Source organism: Cucurbita pepo, chromosome 8 (genome assembly GCF_057944985.1).
Source record: "Cucurbita pepo subsp. pepo isolate OVF chromosome 8, ASM5794498v1, whole genome shotgun sequence".
Taxonomy (NCBI): domain Eukaryota; kingdom Viridiplantae; phylum Streptophyta; class Magnoliopsida; order Cucurbitales; family Cucurbitaceae; genus Cucurbita; species Cucurbita pepo.
This window is the reverse complement of record NC_141805.1, coordinates 541,448-562,443: the sequence shown is the minus strand read 5'-3', so window position 1 is coordinate 562,443 and position 20,996 is coordinate 541,448. Positions and strand designations below refer to the sequence as shown.

At 39.5% G+C, this 20,996-nt stretch overlaps 4 protein-coding genes across 6 annotated transcripts; 3 read left to right on the top strand and 1 right to left on the bottom strand.

Moving 5' to 3' along the window:
* Window positions 1–422: 422 nt before the first annotated feature.
* Window positions 423–6,499, top strand: LOC111799570 (uncharacterized protein At3g49140). Of its 2 annotated transcripts, XM_023682943.2 has the most exons (12): window positions 426–673; window positions 2,193–2,259; window positions 2,367–2,592; window positions 2,668–2,770; window positions 2,854–2,918; window positions 3,052–3,168; window positions 3,244–3,342; window positions 4,342–4,495; window positions 5,157–5,263; window positions 5,418–5,567; window positions 6,020–6,115; window positions 6,204–6,499. In XM_023682943.2, exons 1-12 carry the CDS (start codon window positions 640–642, stop codon window positions 6,297–6,299), a joined length of 1,314 nt encoding a protein of 437 aa, XP_023538711.2. In that variant the 5' UTR covers window positions 426–639; the 3' UTR covers window positions 6,300–6,499. The 2 variants fall into 2 exon arrangements, with proteins under 2 accessions (XP_086982260.1, XP_023538711.2); XM_087126134.1 differs by lacking the exon at window positions 3,244–3,342 and having other exon boundaries at window positions 423–673.
* A 756-nt stretch (window positions 6,500–7,255) lies between these two features.
* Window positions 7,256–11,250, bottom strand: LOC111801193 (protein CYTOSOLIC ABA RECEPTOR KINASE 5). 2 transcript variants are annotated; one of them, XM_023685199.2, is made up of 8 exons: window positions 11,055–11,250; window positions 9,149–9,329; window positions 8,716–8,969; window positions 8,517–8,643; window positions 8,158–8,431; window positions 7,943–8,075; window positions 7,773–7,859; window positions 7,256–7,691 (listed from the first exon to the last, which is right to left on the bottom strand). In XM_023685199.2, exons 2-8 carry the CDS (start codon window positions 9,243–9,245, stop codon window positions 7,560–7,562), a joined length of 1,104 nt encoding a protein of 367 aa, XP_023540967.2. In that variant the 5' UTR covers window positions 9,246–9,329; window positions 11,055–11,250; the 3' UTR covers window positions 7,256–7,559. The 2 variants fall into 2 exon arrangements, with proteins under 2 accessions (XP_023540967.2, XP_023540966.2); XM_023685198.2 differs by lacking the exon at window positions 11,055–11,250 and adding an exon at window positions 10,766–11,048.
* A 484-nt stretch (window positions 11,251–11,734) lies between these two features.
* On the top strand, window positions 11,735–16,795 carry LOC111800622 (uncharacterized). The gene is made up of 4 exons (XM_023684401.2): window positions 11,735–13,009; window positions 13,987–14,215; window positions 15,854–16,031; window positions 16,148–16,795. The coding sequence occupies exons 1-4, from the start codon at window positions 11,788–11,790 to the stop codon at window positions 16,625–16,627; spliced, it is 2,109 nt and encodes a 702-aa protein (XP_023540169.2). The 5' UTR covers window positions 11,735–11,787; the 3' UTR covers window positions 16,628–16,795.
* Window positions 16,796–17,117: 322 nt separating this feature from the next.
* Window positions 17,118–20,165, top strand: LOC111799806 (uncharacterized). The gene is made up of 4 exons (XM_023683286.2): window positions 17,118–17,323; window positions 17,414–17,490; window positions 18,755–18,899; window positions 19,039–20,165. The coding sequence occupies exons 1-4, from the start codon at window positions 17,180–17,182 to the stop codon at window positions 19,747–19,749; spliced, it is 1,077 nt and encodes a 358-aa protein (XP_023539054.2). The 5' UTR covers window positions 17,118–17,179; the 3' UTR covers window positions 19,750–20,165.
* Window positions 20,166–20,996: the final 831 nt, after the last annotated feature.

The following is a 20,996-nucleotide window of genomic DNA, read 5'->3' as shown; positions in this document are numbered from 1 at the left end:
TACAATTTTTTGTTCATCGCGTAATTTTTTACAACTCGTCACCATGTCAAATTTTTTCGTTCAATTGAAAAGGCTAACATAAGGGTCGTTTGGAATGTCAAATTGATCAAAATTAGAACAATTTATTTGATTTACAAAAATGGATGTTAATTACATTAATATAACTAAATTTTTTATGACATTAAACCTCTCTAAATCCTCTTTGTGAACTCAAAAGAAAAGAACACTTTTTGGCTTATATGTGTTGGGATAACCTTTGTGTACTATGTTGAAGATACAAACATGTGATATCCATCTTATGTCTTTTTCACTTTTATTGCCCACACATTCATATTTCAATATTTCACACAAAACTTTTGTCTTCTCACAAAATTGTGTTCCTTGTTGGAATAAAAAACATGGGGTGTCTTGTCTCTTCACTTCTTCACTCCAGTGTTTTATAGGTGTAAAAAAACAAAATTGATAGACCCATTTGTTATTTTCTATGCTTTTTCAGCTGAGATCTCTGAGTAAAAAAATCAGAAATTTCTGAACACGTTTGAAGATCTTCTGCGAATCTCGATGGCTATTTCATACTTCGAACTATACGTAGAGACTAATACCCATCTCAGCTTGCGTCGACTTTGATCTCTGTCTCTCATGGCAATCGCTGTAGCTTCTTCACTTGCCTTCGGTAACCGCTATCATTCGCCTCTCTTTGTGTTCTTTGCATTTGGTATCATTGATTGTGATGAACTATGAATTTGTTACATGCCCGTTTCGTTTTTTCTTGATGAATTGATTGTCTGGACATTTGTTCTAAGCGAGGGCTATCGATCGTTGATTTTCAAGTAGTTTTTTGGATACCCACTTGCGGATTTAGTGATGGGTTCGTTTTAATTGAAGTGGGGTTTCATCTGTTTGTCATTGTAGTGCAAAAGGTTTAGGCTTTCTGATCTTTAGAAGCTCTTGCTTGGTCTACTTGGGTATTTACCTTTTGTTAACAAGCCATTTTTTTTGGCCCTTTTTCAATGGGTTTCCTATGTGTTGGCTTTCTTTTCGTTTTTGGTTCGAGCATTTTGCTATATTCACTAGAGATTGTACCGAGACTAAAATTCAAAAGAAATAGAACTCTTAGTCTTGTATACGAGGTCTCACAACCTAAACAGAAACTAGATGTGAGATCCTACATTGGTTGGGGAGTGGGGAGGAGAACGAAACATTGTTTATAAGGGTGTGGAAACCTCTCCCTAGCAGACGCGTTTTAAAAACTTTGAGGGGAAGCTCGAAAGGGAAAGCCTAAAGAAGACCTTATCTACTAGTGGTGGGCTTGGGTTGTTACAAATGGTATTAGAGTTAGTCACTAGGTAGTGTGCTAGTGAGGATACTGAGCCTCGAAGAGGGGTGGACACCAGGCGGTGCGCCAGTGATGACGTTGAACCCCGAAGAGGGTGGACATTGAGCGGTGTGCCAGCGAGGACGCTGGGTCTCAAAAGGGGTGAATTGTGAGATTCTACATTGATTGAAGAAAGGAACAAGTGCGAGTGAGGATGCTGTGCCCTGAAGATTGATTGGGGAGGAGAACGAAGCATTCTTTGTAAGGGTGTGGAAACCTCTCCCTAGCAACGGATTGTGAGATCCCACATCAATTGGGGAGGAGAATGAAACATTCTTTATAAGGGTGTGGAAACCTCTCCTTAGCAGACGTTTTTTAAAAACCTTGAGGGGAAGCTTGAAAGGGAAAGCCTAAAGAGGACAATATTTGCTAGCGGTGGGCTTGAACCGTTACAGTTGGTATCAGAGCCAGGTTCTGGGCAGTGTGCCAACGAGGACGAAGGGGAGTGGACACCAGGTGGTGTGCCAGTAAGAACGTTGAGCCCTAAAGTGGGTGGACACCAGACGGTGTGCTAGCGAAGGACGCTTGGCTCCGAAGGGGGTGGATTGTGAGATCCCACATCGATTGGAGAGAGAAATGAGTGCCAACAAGGATGCTTGACACCGAAGGGAGATAGATTGTGAGATCCCACATTGGATGAGGAGAAAGAACAAAACATTCTTTACAAGGGTGTGGAAACCTCTCCCTAGCAGACACGTTTTAAAAACCTAGCGGTGGGCTTGGGCTTGGGCTTGGGCACTAGAATACTCAATTCGAATCCTTTATTTCGTTACTTTTGTTTTGAGTTTTGTTCCTCACCTTTTCTAATATCATACAGAAGGGGCTTGTTGCTCGACGTCGCATGCATTCACGAGCAGTTGGAACAGATCTTCTTTCGATGTTCGGTGAGTTTACGATATTAGAAGGTTATGATCTATTGTAGCTCCTTGTCAATCTGTTTGTATTGTAGCTCGTTTATGATAGATCTTCTTGGTTCTTTGGTAATTTTTAGTGGCAGAAATCCAATATTTGGATCAACAGACTTACATTGGTTGTCTAAGGGTCGTGATCATTGCTTGTCAAAAGTTTCAGTTGCTGCTGATTACCCTGATTCAGTTCCAGATTCATCAAGTTCTTTGACTAACAAAGGCTATCATCCTCTTGAAGATCTAAAAGTTCGTAAAAGAGCACGAAATACTGAACTCACTGCTGCAGAATTAGCCCGGACGACTGTGGAGGTTGGGTTCATAGACCTCGTGTTTCCTCGATTATGTTTTTTTCGGTTAACGAAAATTCATTTTCCTCTCTATTAGGTAAATAGCAACGCTTTGGTACTATTTCCTGGAACTGTTCACAATGAACCACATGAACACGTATCATGGGACGAGTTTCAATACGTTCTTGACGATTATGGAGGTTTTTATTGACTTTCTCTTGTTAATGATTTGTTGTTTTTGTGTGGATGTTCATATTCTAGCTCGATGTTTTGTTCTGTTCAGATTTGTTTTTCGAAGTTTTCGACGATGTGAACATGTTAGAAGATCGTGCAGCACCAAATCCTGTGGTAAGGATCTACATGTTCAGATTAGATCTAGACGTTCCGTTATTATGCATTGCTTTTTTGTAATCTCGAAGTAAAGATCTTAACCAAATACGGTCGAGTGATTATGGTGTTTATACGAGTTCTTCACTCGCAGAACGTTTTGATTGGAATGGACGTGAAAATGTATGAAAGTAGGAGGATAATTCGAGATTATAAAGCGGGAGATAGCGGAAATGGTGATATCGTTCCTTTCGATTATGACTATATTGAGGTAAATAGCTAGTTGTGTTGGTTGAGTTCAAAGTTTCTGGTTTTCTTTTTAGCTGCATGTCTATTGGCCTTGTAGGCTGTGGAAACTGATTTGGCTGAATTCCCTGTTGATTGGGGAGTTCCTGATGTGGCTAGCTTGGTTCATCCACTATATTTTGCCAAGTGTATGAATAAGGTGATTTCCACCAGCTCCTTGTTATTGTTATAGCTTGTACGATATAACTAAATTGTTGTAAATAGCTTCTGTAACGGTCCAAGTCCACCGCTAGTAGATATTGTTCTCTTTAGACTTTCCTTTTAAGCTTCCTCTCAAAGTTTTGAAACGGGTCTGCTAGGGAGAGGTTTTCATACCCTTATAAATAATGTTTCGTTCTCCTCCCCAACTGATGTGGAATCTCACAATTCATCCCCTTTAGGGCCCAGCGTCCTCGTTGGCACACTGCTCGGTGTCCACCTCCCTTCGGGGCTTAGTGTCATTGTTGGCACACCGCCTGGTGTCCACCCCTTTCGGGGCTCAGCGTCATTGTTGGCACACCGCCTGGTGTCCACCCCCCTTTGAGGCTCAGCGTCCTTGCTGACACACTGCTTGGTGTCCACTCCCTTCGGGGTTTAGCGTCTTTGCTAGCACACCGCCTGACTGGCTTTGATACCATTTGTAACAGCCTAGGCCCACTGTTAGTAGATATTATCCTCTTTGGGCTTTCCCTTTCGTGCTTCCACTCAAGGTTTTTAAAATGGTCTGCTAGAGAGAGGTTTCCACACCCTTGTAAAGAATGTTTCGTTTTCCTCCCCAATCGACGTGGGATCTCACGACTCACCACTCTTGGGGGCTCAACGTCCTCGCTGGCACTCGTTCCCTTCTCCAATCAATGTGGGACCCCCAAACACCCTCTTTGGGACCCAACGTCCTTGTTGGCACACCGCCTTGTGTCCACCCCTTTCGGGGCTCAGCCTCCTTGCTGGCACATCACCCGGTGTCTGGCTCTGATACCATTTAAAAATCTTGAAGGGAAAGCTCAAAGAGGACAATATCTGCTAGCGGTGGGCTTGGGCCGTTACAGCTTCGTTTTTAACTTTTAAATCTCTTCTTAACGTCCCATCCTGCTACTAGCAACTATTGTTTATAATACGTTCATTTGAATTACGAAACGTTAATCAAGTCTGTTACGTATAGGCTATCTATATGAAATATGAGAGAGAGATGAAGCATCCTTCGAATGGAGTTTCCATGTTGGGATGTCTCAGACCTGTATATGCTGATGAAGAATCTTATATAAGAAGACTATTTTACTTTGAAGAGAGTGAAGGCTACAATACACAATGGAAAGGTAACCCTATTCAGCTTAAGTAATTACTTTTTATGATTGTCACGTGAGATCCCACGTTGGTTGGAGAGGGGAACGAAACATTTCTTATAAGGGTGTGGAAACCTCTCCCTATCGAGGACGTTAGGCCCCGAAGGGAGCGATTTCTACACTCTTATAAAGAATGTTTCGTTCCCCTCTCCAACCGATGTGGGATCTCATAATCCACCCCTTTGAAGGTCTAACGTCTTTGTTGGCACACCGCCCGGTGTCGGGCTCTAATACCATTTGCAACAGCCCAAGCCCACCGCTAACAGATATTGTCCGTTTTGGCCCGTTACGTATTGTCGTCAGTCTCACAGTTTTAAAACGTGTTTGCTAGGGAGAGATTTCCACACCCTTATAAAAAAGGTTTCATTCCCCTCTCCGACCGATGTGGGATCTCACCCCCTTGGGGGCCAGCGTTCTCGCTGGGGAGAAATTTCCACACTCTTATAAAGGAATGTTTCACTCCCCTCTCCAACCGATGTGAGATCTTATTTTTTCCCTTGGTATGAATAGAGCAGTCGTTGATTCATTACTTCGTGTTGAAGTATAAATTCCACGATTTAGCTTCTAAACATTATTATCTTATTGTTGATGAAGTTTTTCCTAATCATCTCATCTTTAACCTCCGGTTTGGAAGGTGAAACCTTGAGCTTCGAGCCCGAAAGCGATGGAAGCAGCCGAAGATCCACCCTCTACAGGCTGGAGATAATGAGAATTGAGCTCTTCTCGGTGTACGGAGTTCAGGTATGTATATAACGATTTCCCTTTCGGGTCTCATTGATGAATATCTATTCGGTCTGCAGTAGTATCAGTAATATTAGAATCACGAGAATGAACGCATTGCCTATTTATCCGGTTGAATAGTGAAATCATACTATTTTTTAATGAACTTTTGCAGTCTGAAATTGGTTTGCAAGATTTTCAACGTGCCGAACCCGATATTCTTATGCACTCTACTGCGGAAATTGTCGAGCGTTTTAGTGAGAAGGGTTTTAGGTGCAATATCGCCCTTAAAGCTTTTTGCAAAAAGAGGGGTCTTCGTGTTGAGGTAATTTTTGTTCGTTATGTTTGTTATGATCTTTTGCAACAGTTCGTTTTCTTATTACCGTGTTGATTATACGACGACTCGTTCATTAGTATGTAAGTTCGAACCATCTAAGAAAGAGACTAGGTGTGTTGCTTCCTGGGATGGAAGGTAAGTGGGGTGAAGGAACATCCAAAGGGGTCGTGTCATTATTACCTTTATGATTTTGTTCTACGAGTGTTCGAGTCAACTTATGTGCATCTGACCAATCTCACAAGACAACTGTTGACCTACCACATTTGGTTACAAAAGAATATGATATAAAATCCCGAGTAGGCGATCACCCTAGCTTGAACCTATTTCCTCCAAATTACTTTTACCTGCTCTAGTGGGCATCGGATATCGTTTATTTAATGTCGGTATAGGCCTACGTGACCTCGATGCAGCTATGATAGTTTGTGATATGTGCTTTTCAGGATGCTATTCTGCTCGGAGTCGATAGTCTTGGCATCGATGTGAGGGTATGTTTCGGAACAGAAGTACGGACTTTTCGATTTCCCTTTAAAACCCGGGTGAGCGATCGACCCTTCTCGGTCTATAAGAAAATTTCTGGTTTGAACGTCCTGTTAACGTTATCCATTTTCTATACCGTCATTGTAGGCAACATCTGAAGTTGCAGCAGAGAAGCAGATTCAGCAACTCTTGTTCCCACGATCTCGTCGTAAAAAACTACGAAGCCATGAAGGGATGGATTGAGAGATGCCATAAGTTCTTAGAACACCGTGTGCGTTATTTTGAGATTCGGAGGCTCTTTGAAATAAACCTCAAAGGTTAAGACTTCTTTGCTCAAATCTGCATTAACAGTAGTCTTAGTTTCAGAATTGTACAGTTCAAGTTGATAATTTCCATTACCCGACCTCGTCTGCGTCAAAATAATCGAGTTTTTTTGTCATCGAGTCAGCGACTTTACCTTTCCCCATCCATTTTGGCAACTAACTAAATTGTTTGCATCGAGTTCCTTGATTTAGCGAGCATGTCTGTATCGTCAACTACTATGAATAGAGAACACTAAGATTTTTACAATGATCATCAACCCAAAACTTCGTATGACTCGGCAAGGGGCAGTTCATCTATAGGGAAGGCATTGGAAAGGGCAAGTCAAACTCGAGATAGGTACTATTCCATTACTCAACCTCGTCTGTATCAAAATAATCGAGTTTTTTTGTCATCGAGTCACGACCTTACCTCCACCTGCAACCCATACTTAGCTTTCCCCATTCATTTTGGCAACTAACTAGTTTACATCGAGTTCCTCGATTTAGTGAGCATGTTTGTATCGTCAACTACAATGAACGGAAAACTCTCTAGATTTTTACTATGATCATCAACCCAAAACTTCGTATGACTCGGCGAGGGGTAGTTCATCTATAGGGAAGGCATTGGAAGGGGCAAGTCGAAACTCGAGATAGGTACTATTCCATTACCCAACCTCGTCTGTATCAAAATAATCGAGTTTTTTTGTCATCGAGTCAGCGACTTTACCTCCACCTGCAACCCATACTAGCTTTCCCCATCCATTTTGGCAACGAACTAAATTGTTTACAAACTCGATTTAGCAAGCATTTCATCTATAGGGAAGGCATTGGAAAGGGCGAGTCGAAACTCGAGATAGGTAATTAAATCAAGAGCACAAAAAAGAACAGCAGTAAACATGACAGCTGAAAAGACCAACCCATATCCATTGATATCAAAAGAGCGAGGGGGAAAGTAAATAATAATCATACGTAGTGTTTCCCCCATAGCATCCACTCCCACAGTCTCATACTCCAAAAACGAAATGGAAAAACATTTAGAACTGAGGGCTAAACATGACTCGAGGATCTTCAAGGGAAAACAACAATAATAATTGGAACAAATAATGAATATATGAATTCTTTATGATCACCATGAAACCAAACTTTGCAATGTAGGCTGACATATATCAACAGTGAGGAAGAAAATCGATATCAATTTACTTCAAGGTTCAGGAGACGATGCAGGCATAGCCGTAGGTGGCTTTAGAAGCGGCTGGAGAGCCTTGACGACAATGCTCATGTTCGGCCTGAACTCGGCTTCATATTGCACACACAGTGCTGCCACTGCAGCCAGCTGCAATAACCGTAAAACCAAGTCGATGTCACAATCGTATCTCGTTAGTTAAACTTTGTGAAACGACGTAACGATGTGTACCTTGGCGACTCCTTTAGGTGGATATTCACCCTTCAGCTTTGGATCAACACATTGTTTAACTTTGTCTTCACTTAGCCTTGGAGTAGCCTTAAACAATAAGGAACAGTCATTTTAGAGTTGTGAAATTTAACTAACCGTAAACGAAATGGAAAGCATGCTCGTTTACTCACCCAAGTAACAAGACTCTGCTGCCCGCGAGGCATGGTGTGATCAACGGGTTTCCTCCCAGTCAAAAGCTCGAGTAGAACGACTCCAAAGCTGTAGACATCGCTCTTTTGTGTCAATTGTCCTGTCATAGCATACCTGTGAAAGAGAAATACTTTCTCAATCAACAATAGCTACAAGTAAGGAACCATACGAACGAATGAGATTTCGGAAACATTACTCTGGAGCATGGTAGCCAAAAGTTCCTAAAACTCGAGTAGAATGAAGTCGTGCAGCCATGTCCGGAGCTTGGTTAGAAAGGTTAAAGTCTGCAATCTTTGTTTTGTACTCTTCAAAAAGAAGCACATTGCTGGATCTAACATCTCTATGTATGATAGAAGGTTGAACCTTCTCATGCAAGTACTCCAATCCTCTAGCTGCATCGACAGCGATTCTCACACGTTGCATCCAATCGAGCACTGGACCAGGCTGTGCCCCTTGCACTCCCTTTCTACCTGTGTAGAGCACACAACAACTCGTGAAATTGTCTGGCCTACATGAAAACTCAACCAAATGATTGAACTTAATGTCGTGGCATACCGTGCAATACGTCATGTAGAGAACCCATAGTTGCAAACTCATATGCAAGAACACGGAGATTTCCTTCAACGCAGTATCCGTGCAACTCAACAAAATTTTCATGTTTCAACCTTGAGACTGTAGAAACCTGAATAATGTATACAAGATAAGATAGAGTTGTACCGTGCTAAATCTATTTATATCGATATTGTAAACAAACCTGAGTCAAAAAGTCGACACTCGAGTCAGGCTCGGAGGAAACATCCAGCTTCTTTACTGCCACAGTTTTCCCATCGCTTAATCTAGCATAATAAACTCGACCGTAAGACCCTTCACCAATCAATGCCTTGGACCCGAAGTTGTCAGTCTTTTCTTTCAATTCTTCCAGAGACAACGCTGGAACATCTATGGGAGGTGGAGCTTTTGGTGCTTCAGATTTGTGAGAAGCTGGCTCTTTTGAGACCTTTTGGTGACCTAAAAGGCATAAAATGCATAAGACGTATTTAAATCACGTAGTAGACGAATCATAAACGAGGCTATAGCTATTAAATCAAGAGTCGTCTCGAACAAGAACAAACTAATGATAACTATGCTTAACATATGGAGGAAATTGATATCTAACAGGCTTCAGAGTAAATAGATTAGACTATTACCACCATCTCCATAACTTCCTGGGCTTTTTAGGTGCTCACTTTCCGCTGATGGGTAGGGTTCTTCAACTTGACAAGCACAACAAAGCCACCTGCGCATTCTATCCCTTTTACTTAGATATAAATCGTCTTTTGATCCAGTATTGTTCAAACGTATGAAGTAACCAGGAGGAGGGGCATGCGCCTGCACGGTAACCAAACGCTCTACAAAATTATTCTATTGCTTTAAACGATAGGAAACGGATTAATAGGAAAACACAAGCAGCAATGATCTATGAAAGATCCTTTTGCTCTTTATTCAAATATAAAGGAAATTGTAAGAGTCCAAGCCCACCGCTAACAGATATTGTCCTCTTTGGGTTTCCCTTTTGGGCTTCCCCTCAAGGTTTTTAAAACTCGTATGCTAGGAAGAGGTTTCCACACCTTTATAAAGGATGCTTCATTCTCCTCCCCAACCGATGTGAGATCTCACAATCCACCCCCCTTTGAGATCCAGTGTCCTCGCTGACACTCGTTCCCTTCTCCAATCAATGTGGGACCCCTCAATCCACCCCCTTTTGGGGCACACCGCCTCGTATCACCTCCTTCCGGGCTCAGCCTTCTCGCTGGCACATCGTCCGATGTTTGCCTCTAATACAATTGTAACAGTTCAAGCCCACCGCTAGTAGATATTGTCCTCTTTGGACTTTCCCTTTTGGGCTTCCCCTCAAGGTTTTTAAAACACGTTTGCTAGGGAGAGGTTTTCACACCTTTATAAAAGATGTTTCGTTCTCCTCCCCAACCAACGTGGGATCTCACAATCCACCCCCTTCAGGGCCAGCGTCCTCGCTGGCACTCGTTCCCTTCTCCAATCAATGTGGAAACCCCCAAATTTACCCCCTTTTGGGGCCAACGTCCTTGCTAGCACACTGCCTCGTGTCACCCCCCTTCAAGGCTCAGCCTTCTCGCTGGCACACTGCCTCGTGTCACCCCCCTTCAAGGCTCAGCCTTCTCGCTGGCACATCGCTTGATGTCTGTCTCTGATACAATTTGTAACAATCCAAGCCCACCGCTAGCAGATATTGTCCTCTTTGACCTTCTCCTAAGGTTTTTTAAAACGTGTCTGCTAGGAAGAGGTTTCCACATCTTGCTTCGTTATCTTTCCCAATTGACGTGGGATCTCACAACAATATTGCAAGAAATGACTCAAAGGAGAAAATGAATTTTTTCATGAAAAATGACAAAAGGGCAAACGTTCCACAAGATAATGGTTGAAATATACTACGAAGAATTTAAGGATTCATTGATCCTCATATCTTTCAATTCCACCCTATAATGTGATCACATCCTTCTTGAACAACCCAACTTTCAGGCATAGTAAAAGAACAGACAAGTCCATAGACAACCTTCGGTTTATGTCATATTGAAACATAAATTCTTAAAAAACGACATGAAAAAGACAAAAGGAAACATGAAAATGGCAAAATATCCCCTCCCACAATCAATTTAAAAAGAACTTTAATACCTTTTCTGGAACTTATATTACAAAGAGATCATAGAAGATAAGCATACAAATGGAAATATGAGACATTGCATGTAATGAAGGCAATCAAATGGAAGAGAAATTCCAACAATCCTTACCACTAAACCAAAACGATGATGATCTCGACCGTCCATGACCAAATCAAAGAAACAAAACACAAAAACACAAACCCAGATACAGATTGCTAGCTCAGAAACCAAATCAAATCCCAGAAACAGAAAGGAAAAGAAAACGAACAAATCACTCACAACCCAACAAATAAAAGAAGGCTGTAAGAGAAAAATCAAAAGCGAAATAGAAAAAAGAGAGAGAAATGGTAATAAAAGGGAAAAGCAAGGCGATAAAAGAAGAAGAGATGGAGAGGCGAGTTTAGAGGAAGGGGATTACCTTCTGGTTAGAGCCTCTCCTGGGCTCTGGGAAGAAAAAGGGGAAGAATAAAGGAAAAGACAGGGTGGAATTGGAGGAGGAGTGGTGGGTTCGGGTTTGGTTTCGTTGGGTCTTCCTTCACTTTTGGCTTTTCGGTACTCGTTCGGAGCAAACGCAATGAGCGGATGACAGAGAAGCAAACGCGGAGGCGACGGTGCACACCTTTTCTTTTACTTTCTTCTTTATTACATTAAATTAATACAAATATTTTTTTTTTTAACTTTTTAATTTTTTTTAAAAATACCCTAATTCTTAGTAATTCTTAGTAATATATTTAAGAAATATTCATAAAATTAAAAAATTAAATTAAATGGATGGAAACTTTCTATCTCCGTCTCATCGATTATCTCTAAATTTTTTAATAATATTTTTAAAATGCAGTACTAACAATTTTTACATTAATATTTTTTAATTAATAATTTCTTGAAATATGATTATAAAATTTATTATATAGTTTGCATAATTTAAAGCATTATACTTTTTTTTTACATTAATATTTTGAAAAATAAATGATAAAATGAATAAAAGCTAAAAATAAAATAATTAAAATAGACATGTTTAATAAATAAATAAATAAATAAATGGATAGCAAAAATTGAAAAATCCGCTATATATATATATATGCGTTAAACCCCATTTTTTTTTTCATTTACTCTCGGTGGCGCCCCTAAAGCCCTTGTGCTTTCTTCCAGCAATGGCGAATGGGTTAAGTTCCGGCGATGGTGATGGGTTCAGTCGAAAATTCTCTGCCTCTGAGGACCACGCACGATCTCCTTTTCATCCGCACGAGATGAAGTTTCCTTTGATCGTCTCGAATCCAAGCCTGCAGTGTGAAGTTAGGATGAACAGTTCGAGTTCTGCTTCTCCAGAAGAGAACGCAGAAACTTCTGTTGAAAAGATGGTCGTCTGCGATTGGATTTCTGAGTCTTCTGAAAATGGAGGAAACATGGGAAGTCTGGTGGACGAGACTCGGATTCTTGATGTGGAGCTCGGAGAAGAATCTTTCAAGGTGGATGCGGTCCATGATTTTGAAATGATAGGTGCCGTGGAAGATGGGAATCAAGAAGTTGCGATGGATGAAGTAGAAGCGAAAGATTTCGTAACAATTAGGGTTCCGAGTTTTGATGGAAATCAAGATTGTGCGAAGAAAGAAATTGTTCAAGAAGTTCAGTTTTCTACTGCTATGGAAGCCGACAGCAAAGAAGCCTTTGAGCGAACCGAGGAATTGTTGAGGAAAGAAGCTGATACTGAGAGCATTCTGGAGATGAAAAAGAAATTACTATTGGAAGAACTTGAAGCCATGTTGGTTCCTGGAGAAGAGATTCATCTAGAAAAGGATAATTGCGGCAAAACGATGCTTGTTGATGAGGAGAAGATTTCTGGTCAGCAAAATGATTCCGAGAACACGAACGTTCTTAGACAAAGCCATTTATCTCTCGGAAATTCATTGAAGATTGAAGTAATAGACGAAACTGCATTAGTTGAACCGGTTCATGTTTCCAAAATTGGAAATGGAGAAGAAATTGACATAAGTTGTCCAACAAGGTCAATGCAGATCAATGTGAGCAAATCCCATGAACCCGAAAGAGTGGGGAAAAAGGCTAGAAGATCGAGGAGGAGGGCGAGGGAAGCGAAGATCTCAGAGGTGCATTGGAATCTGGGGAATGTGAATGAACTTGATAAGAAAAATGCTGAAGGAAGTAAGATAGTGTACTCAAGGAAGGATATGGAAGCACTGAGGTTTGTAAATGTTTCAGAACAGAGTAGATTGTGGGAAGCTATATGCAAGGAACTTATGCCCGTTGTGGCAAGGGAATACAGTAGCTTAACAAGCTCTAATTACCCAATGAAGACAGGCTCCACCTCTGGTCCTAGGCAGCATTTCGAGAAGGGAGAAGAAGCCTCTTCATTTATAAGTAAGTATTTCTATTTGTTTTGCTTATGAAGTTTGCTTCTGATGGGCTGACTGTTACCAAGGCTTTAGAAAGTAAATTGTCTGACTATTTGCCTGCTAAATGATCTTTTGCTTATGAAGTCTGGTTATGAAAGGTTGCTTATGATGCTAAAATATGGTTAATGTTTGCAAGGTGCCTATGAATGCCTATGAATAAATTATTTTTATAACTTATTCGCCTGCAAATTGTGCCATTCTTTTTCTTTTTTTCGTTGATTTTGTGAAGTACTTTCTAGTTTCTTGAGGAATTTGAACACCAAATTGTTCAAATTGTTTTGAGTTGAGGAATTTTTGGTGTTCAAATTGAAAATTTTGAACACCAAATTGTTTGCATTACCAGTTTTTGAGTTAATTCCTTGAATACAAATGCTCTCGATTGGATATTGCCAAAAAAAAATCTCATAAACCCATTTTGACTTTCCCATATTTCCAGAAGATAATTTATTATAAGCTTGAATCAACTGAGCTTCATAATTATAGTTATGGGTTTTGGTTTTGATTGTGTCATTTTGATGGTTTCAATTTCTCTTGTGCACAGGTGTTGTTGCTGCAAGGGGAAGATGGAATCATATGAATATTTTTGTGCATTGAAGAATGGCCTAAATCAATCGAACTAAAGACCTTATGTGCATCAAAATCAACTTGTTTGTGTAATAGGTGTTCTTGTTTGTACTAATATATAGATTACATGAAATTTCTTTTCTTTTTTGTCTAGAAATGATTACAGTCACATTCTTTTGTACATGATACAAACTCATCAGTATGGTACTGAATGATATGAAAGTAATTCAACCTTTTCTTTTTTACTTGTTTGTGTGTATGACTTTGTTTTCTCTGTTTATTTAAACTGAAATCAAAACCATACAAATTATTTCTGGGGTGGAACATGATGTTTAAATATGTTCATAAGATTACTAACGTTTTGTGGCGACTTAACAGGGGATGGCTGTTCAGAAAGCTTGGATGCTGAGATAGAGGACATGGAAGGTGATAATGAAATTACGAATGTTGAATTCCCGAAACCCTCTTGCTGTCTTAGTGTCAGTGAAGATAGTGAAGATGATAAATACTACAACAGTATACAGAGACCTGCCTTTCTGGTGGAGGGAGAGCCCAATTTTGATTCAGGACCTCCAGAAGATGGATTAGAATATCTTAGACGTGTCAGGTATGTTTTTACATGTCAATGTTATTACTTGCATCTTGCTAATGATTTATGTAACTCATTTGCGTTTCTTTCTCCCCACGTTTTATTTTGAAATGCGAGGAAGATATAGTGTTTAGAAACTAATGAGATAATAAAAAATGAAGGACATGGAGGAATTTTTTTAAGAGATTGTTTAAAGATATAGGCTTTTGGGATTGTGTACCGTTTAATTGTGAGAGTCCCACATTGGTTGGAGAGGAGAACGGAACACCCTTTATAAGGGTGTGAAAACCTTTCCCTAGCAGACACATTTTAAAGCCTTTAGGAGAAGCTCGAAAGGGAAAACCCAAAGAGGACAATATCTGCTAGCGTGGGCCTAGGTTATTACAAATGGTATCGAGCCAGACACTGAACTATGTGCCAGCGAGGAGGTTGTTCTCCGAAGGGGGGTAGACATGAGGCGGTGTGCCAGTAAGGATGCTGGGCTCTGAAGGGGGGTGGATTTGGTAGTGGTCCCACATCGATTGGAGAAAGGAACAAGTGCCAGCAAGGACGCTGGGCCCCGAAGAAGGGTGGATTGTGAGAGTCCCACATTGGTTGGGGAGGAGAACGAAACACCCTTTATAAGGGTGTAGAAACCTTTCCTTAGCAGACGCGTTTTAAAGCCTTGAGGGGAAGTCCAAAAGGGAAAGCCCAAAAAGGACAATATCTGCTAGCGGTGGGCCTGGGTCATTACAAGGTGGGCTTGGATCCAAAAGGGATAGCCCAAAGGGAATGCTTCGTGGTGGTATCATAGCTTAGCAAATTCTCTTGTAACTACCCTTTCTCTTTGATTCTTAATGATTGGAAGGCCTTTTGTACGTAGCTAAAGGTGGGGTTCTTTCTTCTTCAGCTGTTAGGCTGTCTTTCCTTTCCTTTCTCTTGAATATATTCTGTTGGTTTCTTGTATAAAAAATATATATATATATATATATAGGTTTTTGGGTAATAAATTTCGTATTTCTTGAGAAAAACTAATATGGGCCCTATGGGCTTGCCTTTGAAAACATTATTATATCTTTGAATCATCAAAAATGATATAGTTGATTAAGGTGGTAGAGATCATTTTTCTCTGAAGGTGTGAGGATGTTTATATATGAAAATGAAGTTTTCTATAGTATTCCTGTGTATTTCTTGTCCTTCATGTGTGTTAAAAAACGAAGTAAAAAAAATTATTTGATGAAGAGTCTGGTAGCTGTAAACACCAACTTCCGAGTTGGTTTGATAATTGCGTGGCTAGTTGGATTGAATGAGAAGTGAGCAGAGAGAATTCGACTCGAGGTTCTTGTTAGGAGGGAAGATACAAGTCGGGTGGGTCGCTGAAATAGATTAGGAAAGGCAAGTCGGGGAGAGGTTCTCGTCTTTCTTCCATTTCCCCATTCATGGATGATCCCACCAAGCTGTTAGTCCTTGTTACGTGTGTGATTATTTCGTATTGTCTTTTCATATTCGCAAGTGTCCAAACTAGCTTGTGGCCACTTCGACTAATCTCACGAGACTACCGTCTATTCTTGCTATATTTGGTTATGTGTGTGGGCCGAACATTTCTACTAACTCTTTGATTCTAGTCAGTAAGAGGCATGATTACTCTAAAATGTTTATCAATCTAAACCTTGTTAGGTGGGAAGCATCCCATATTCCAAATGTGGCGGTGGCTAAAGTTGATAGAAGTAATTTTAAGAAAGAGCGAAGTGTTTATATGCCAGTGATTCCTGCCATTGCCAATTGCCCCCAGAATTTACTGCCTTCAAAAGAGTGGGAGGATGCATTTCTTGCTGATTTTTCTAAGCTGCGTCAGGTATTTACATCTTACCCTTATCAATGTTTCAAAAGAAATTGCCCATGAATGCCCATCATCAAGAAATTGTACTGCTTATATGAATTTCTGGACCCCGTTTCCTGTTGTCGTGTCAGGTTCTGTCGTGCCCCGAGGGACTTATGCAGTCTGATTTCATCTTCCATGAAAAGATCGATTCTGTGAGTCCAGACTCGATCGATCAGCCGAGCGTTATCTTGCCTGCCAATGACATCGACTCGCAGCCACCCGAGGAACCAAATGCCAGCACTTCTTCAAAGGAAAACAGTGGCAACAACTATCCATCTTTATCAGCAATTTCAAAGATGAACTCAGTGTTTCGGGTTTCTTCGTTGAGGAAACGTATAAACTCGTTAGAAACACAAACAACACTGTCGAGGACGGACTGTCTTTGGCTGTTTGCATTAAGTGCAGCAGTTGATACTCCTCTGGATGCAGATACTTGTGCTTCTTTCAGGAGTCTGCTTCGGAAATGTGCCAGTTTGCGGGCCGAGAAGTCGGAGCTCGACAACGAGGTGATAATGCTCAATATTCTAGCCACCATTTCAGGAAGATACTTCGGACAGTCGGAAAATTGAAGCTGTGGTGAAGTAAATAGTATCGCTTAGGAGGATAAACGTAGATGACTCTGAATGTTCCTTTTGTTTTGTAAGAGATTCATACATTCATATATACATACATATATTTGATAATTTATAATTTAGTGGAACAATTAACTTATAAATTGATGGTTTTTAATGAGTAAATTTATGTTTTTTTTTTTTAATAATTAGAGCCTTTACTAAAATTTAAATGTGACAAGTGACATAATATTTGTATTATGACATTTTTATTTTAATATATTAGTTCAGCTTTTAAAATGGTTTTTTATGTATGGGATTTATTAACTATAAAATTTTAAAAAAAATTGTAACTAATTACAAAATAATAATTTTTATAATAATTTAAGTTATAAAAAATTAGCTTATAAACTAATTTTATTTTTTAAAATTTATATTATTTTAATTTGGCTAAAAATTCATGGAGAGAGAAAAAAAAAATTAAAGTTTTCAAAATAATAATAATAATAATAAAAATGAGGCGAAACCAAAAATGGCAATTCTTCCTCGTCTTCCCGCCCGTCGGCCACCATGGTGAGAACGCGATGCAAGTCCGCCGCTGCCACTCCCCACTCTATCCCCTTCAAGACCGACCGGCCGCCGATCGCCACCGCCATTACGCCGAAAACACCGCTTAGTTGTTCTACATCTATCATTCCTTCCTCACTCAAATCAGTACGTTTTAGTTGACTTCTCCCTCAGTCGAACACTTTCTCATGTTTGATGATTTGTTTTCTGATTTTCTGTGTGTTCCTTCTCTCTTAGGTTTTTCTGTACGATTGGTGGCTCACAAAGGCTGATGATGGCGAGGGCTTGGCTGTCGGAGGGTTTGCTTCCAGAGAGTAAGACATTGCTTCCCCTAACTCTTTCATTTCAGCTTCTTATTCGTTTTCGTTGTTCTTCGGGAAATGTGTGGTATCTGATGAGGTATAGTTATGGCCATGCCATAATTGAGTGACTGAATATCGTTGCTAAAGATAATCTGTATCTATATTCTCTGGTTTATCTGTATTCTAAAATTTTATATTGATGTTAATTTGAGAGGAATTATACTATGACTTGGTGAAGTTTTGAAATTGATTGAAAACTAGATAATGGGTTGGTGAAGATTTAAGACACTATTTCATTTTTCTCTAAGATTAATAGTTTGATGTTTTTTATTTACCTTAATTGTTAATACTGGAAGCCATCCATGAAAAGTCTGGCATTGGAGAAAGGAGGAGTGAAACCTTAAGTTTAGAAGATTACTCAGGAAAAACATGTGCTATCGTGCTAGAATGGAGTCCTCTTCCATCCTTTACTTATTGGTTCCTCGCCATCATACAATCTGGAATTATAAGCCTCCTGACTTGGTGGTTGCTTGCAGTTTAAAGTTAAACATTCAGACAAGACATTGAGATATCATGTTATCTCCTTGTTGGTATGTTTTATGGGAGAAGAGCTGATCATAATTTTATGAGCTATTAGTTAGCCACAAATTTGTGGGGAAGATCTTTGGTGTTTATGGTTTCCAATTGGCATAAAATCATCAACGGATGTTGGTATCCTGCCCATAAAAAATATCCATCTGCTTTCAGGTTTCCTCTTACGAACATGGACCCAAAATTAATTCTTTGAGAAGGGAAATGATTAAAGATATTAATAAAACCACCATGGGTGATAAAGGGCTTAACGGGAATGAGTCCAAGCTATGGTGCCCACATACCTAGAATTGAATATGTTATTAGTTATCTTGACAACCAAATATAGTAGAATCAGACCGTTGTCTCGTGAAGTTAGTCGAAGTGCAAGCAAATGTAGACTTAGACACTCACGTGTATAAAAATAAAATAATAAAATTTGCCGAAGGAGCAGAAGTGAAACCCTTCACTTGTCATGAATACTCTTTTTTTTCCAAGACTGAGGAATTTAATTAATGATTGACCTTCCTTTCATTGTTCTGATTGTGTTAAAAGATAGTAGTTTTCATTATCTCGTACATTCGGATCGTATCTGTGCTGTTTCTTCTTCATTATTTTGTATACATGGTTTATTGCACCTCTGTTCTCTTTCGATTATGGGGATTAATGCTCTGTATTCAAAGATTTTTCCGATTCATTATTGCAGAGGTGCTGGGGTTAGAGTATTTTATTCTGCAGCGATTTCTAAGAGACATGAAGCCAGCATTCTCGAGGCAATAGATGGCATTGTCATTACTGTCAGTGGCTTCATAAATAGATCACGAACGCTTGAAAATGGCTTTCCTCCGAAGGTATGTACGCAGACCATTGTTCTTATTTCTCCCAACTTTATGTTCTTGACCCGTTACTGATGGCTGAACATATAAACATATCCTGCCCTCCTGAATATTCTTGAAACTTAGGAAAATTAACGATATACAACTTGAGCAGGTGTACAATCATTTCCTTCTTGGTTTTCCCTTCAATTGGAAAGACTATATGGGTTCTAGTTCGGATAAAAAATCCCAGTTCAAGTGTATTAAAGGAAGTACTTCTCATCCTGACCATCCTGGTAGAAGCCATGATTTTGAAGCTGATTTAGACAATCTTGCAGTTACTAGGTTGCGAGATCTCTTTTTGTCCTGTGAAAAATCTAGTCATGGCCTCTTTATGACGAACCGAAATTCAAGTCGTAGTCCAACAAAAAAATTTGAATCTGGACTAGAAACCCTGAAAGGAAGACCTCAACGAGTGAATTCCTATCAATACGTTGACGAGCAAGGTTTCCGGGATGAGAGGAAGTATAGTGATGTAAAGGATCCATTGCACAGTAGTCAAGAAACTGATTCTACGGTGGAAATTGAACCCCAGAATCTAGGAAGCAGAAGTGTTTGCACAAGAAGCATGACCAAGTTGAAAAATTCTAGTAACAGAAGTAAAGAGAGGCTCATATCAGACTCTCACAAGAGAAAAAAGGACCAGGAGAGTAACCCTTCATGTGAAAACTCTGGAAAGAGAACTGGACCAAGAGTTAAAAGTAGCTCAAATTATAAGTCAACAACCGATTTTACTTTTAGATTTGAAAAGGAAGTTGATGCAATCACAGATAAACCTGAGAGTAGAAGATCAAGTCTTAGGCTAAGGAACCAAAAGCGTCGATAGGTGTGGTATACTCCCAAGTTTTTGTGCAATGTTGGTATCCATTCCCTTAAAGATTGGTATTCAAATCAAGTATCCATTCCCTCACAATCTGAATTCAGCGCTCTCTCAGTCATCTCAAATCGACTTCGACAGTTTTTTTTTTTGTTCTTTTTTTCTTCAATTTGATTGATAAGATTAGGAAAAATGGACATCTTCCCACAGTTGTAGATATTTTTGTTTCTTATTGTTGTGTACGTATATGTTGTCAGTGTATGTTTATGGTACAAGCATCAGATTGCTCGCTGGAGGGTTGTGTATTATTTCTATGTACAAAGAAAGATGACAATCTCCTTTGGAGAAACAATAGGTTATTTTGGCTTTTGGGAAGGCATCTATGATCCTTCTAAAATTATGTGGAAGAGCTTTCTTGCTTTGAATTTCTCTCCCCTTTTAGTTTTCCTCTAATTGATTTGTGTGAAGACGAAATTTACTGTGTGTGGATGATGTGTTCAGGATCTGCCAGGACACCATATGGATGATGCTATCTAAATTGGCATGAACCACCTTGTCGACAATTCTGTTTGAATTTAAAAGATTTATTGATAAAGAAGTAAATGTAAATATATATAAGGAAAATAATCGAATTGAAAATTTGAAGATTCTCTTGCCAACCAGTGACATTGGGTCCAGTTTGTGATCATAATATCTTGAGAAAATGAAAGGCGTTTGGCTCGGACTTGAGACTAACAACCAACAAAATTGGCTAAATGTTATTTGGTAATGTATTTACATCGATTTGGTCAATTTGATCTCAGGTTTTGAATGTAATATTTCTAGATCTCGCTTGATCTCAGGTTTTGAATGTAATATTTTCAGGTCAAGGTAAAGTCGATTGATATCTAAGCAGAGTATTATTTGAGTGGTACTCTTGCTCAACACTCCTTAGTGCTTAAGTTAGTACCTCTTCGAGAAGTATGCCTTCAATATTGTTGTAGAACTACAAATAGGGTATTTTCCCTTTTCGCACACTCCTCGTATACATAGAAAGATAAAAGAAAGCTGATTCTATTCAAATTAAACCAATCTTTTCTTTCTTTCTTTCTTTTTTTTTTTTTTTTTTTTTTTCTTGAACTCAAAAATCAAAATGAACTAGTCTGTTGATGAAAAAAAATATCCCAATCCAAACCGAAAGCTATTTTGACCAAACCGCAAATGGTAATAATTTTCTCAAGCTCCCAAATTGAAATTATATGAAGTCTTAAGTCAAG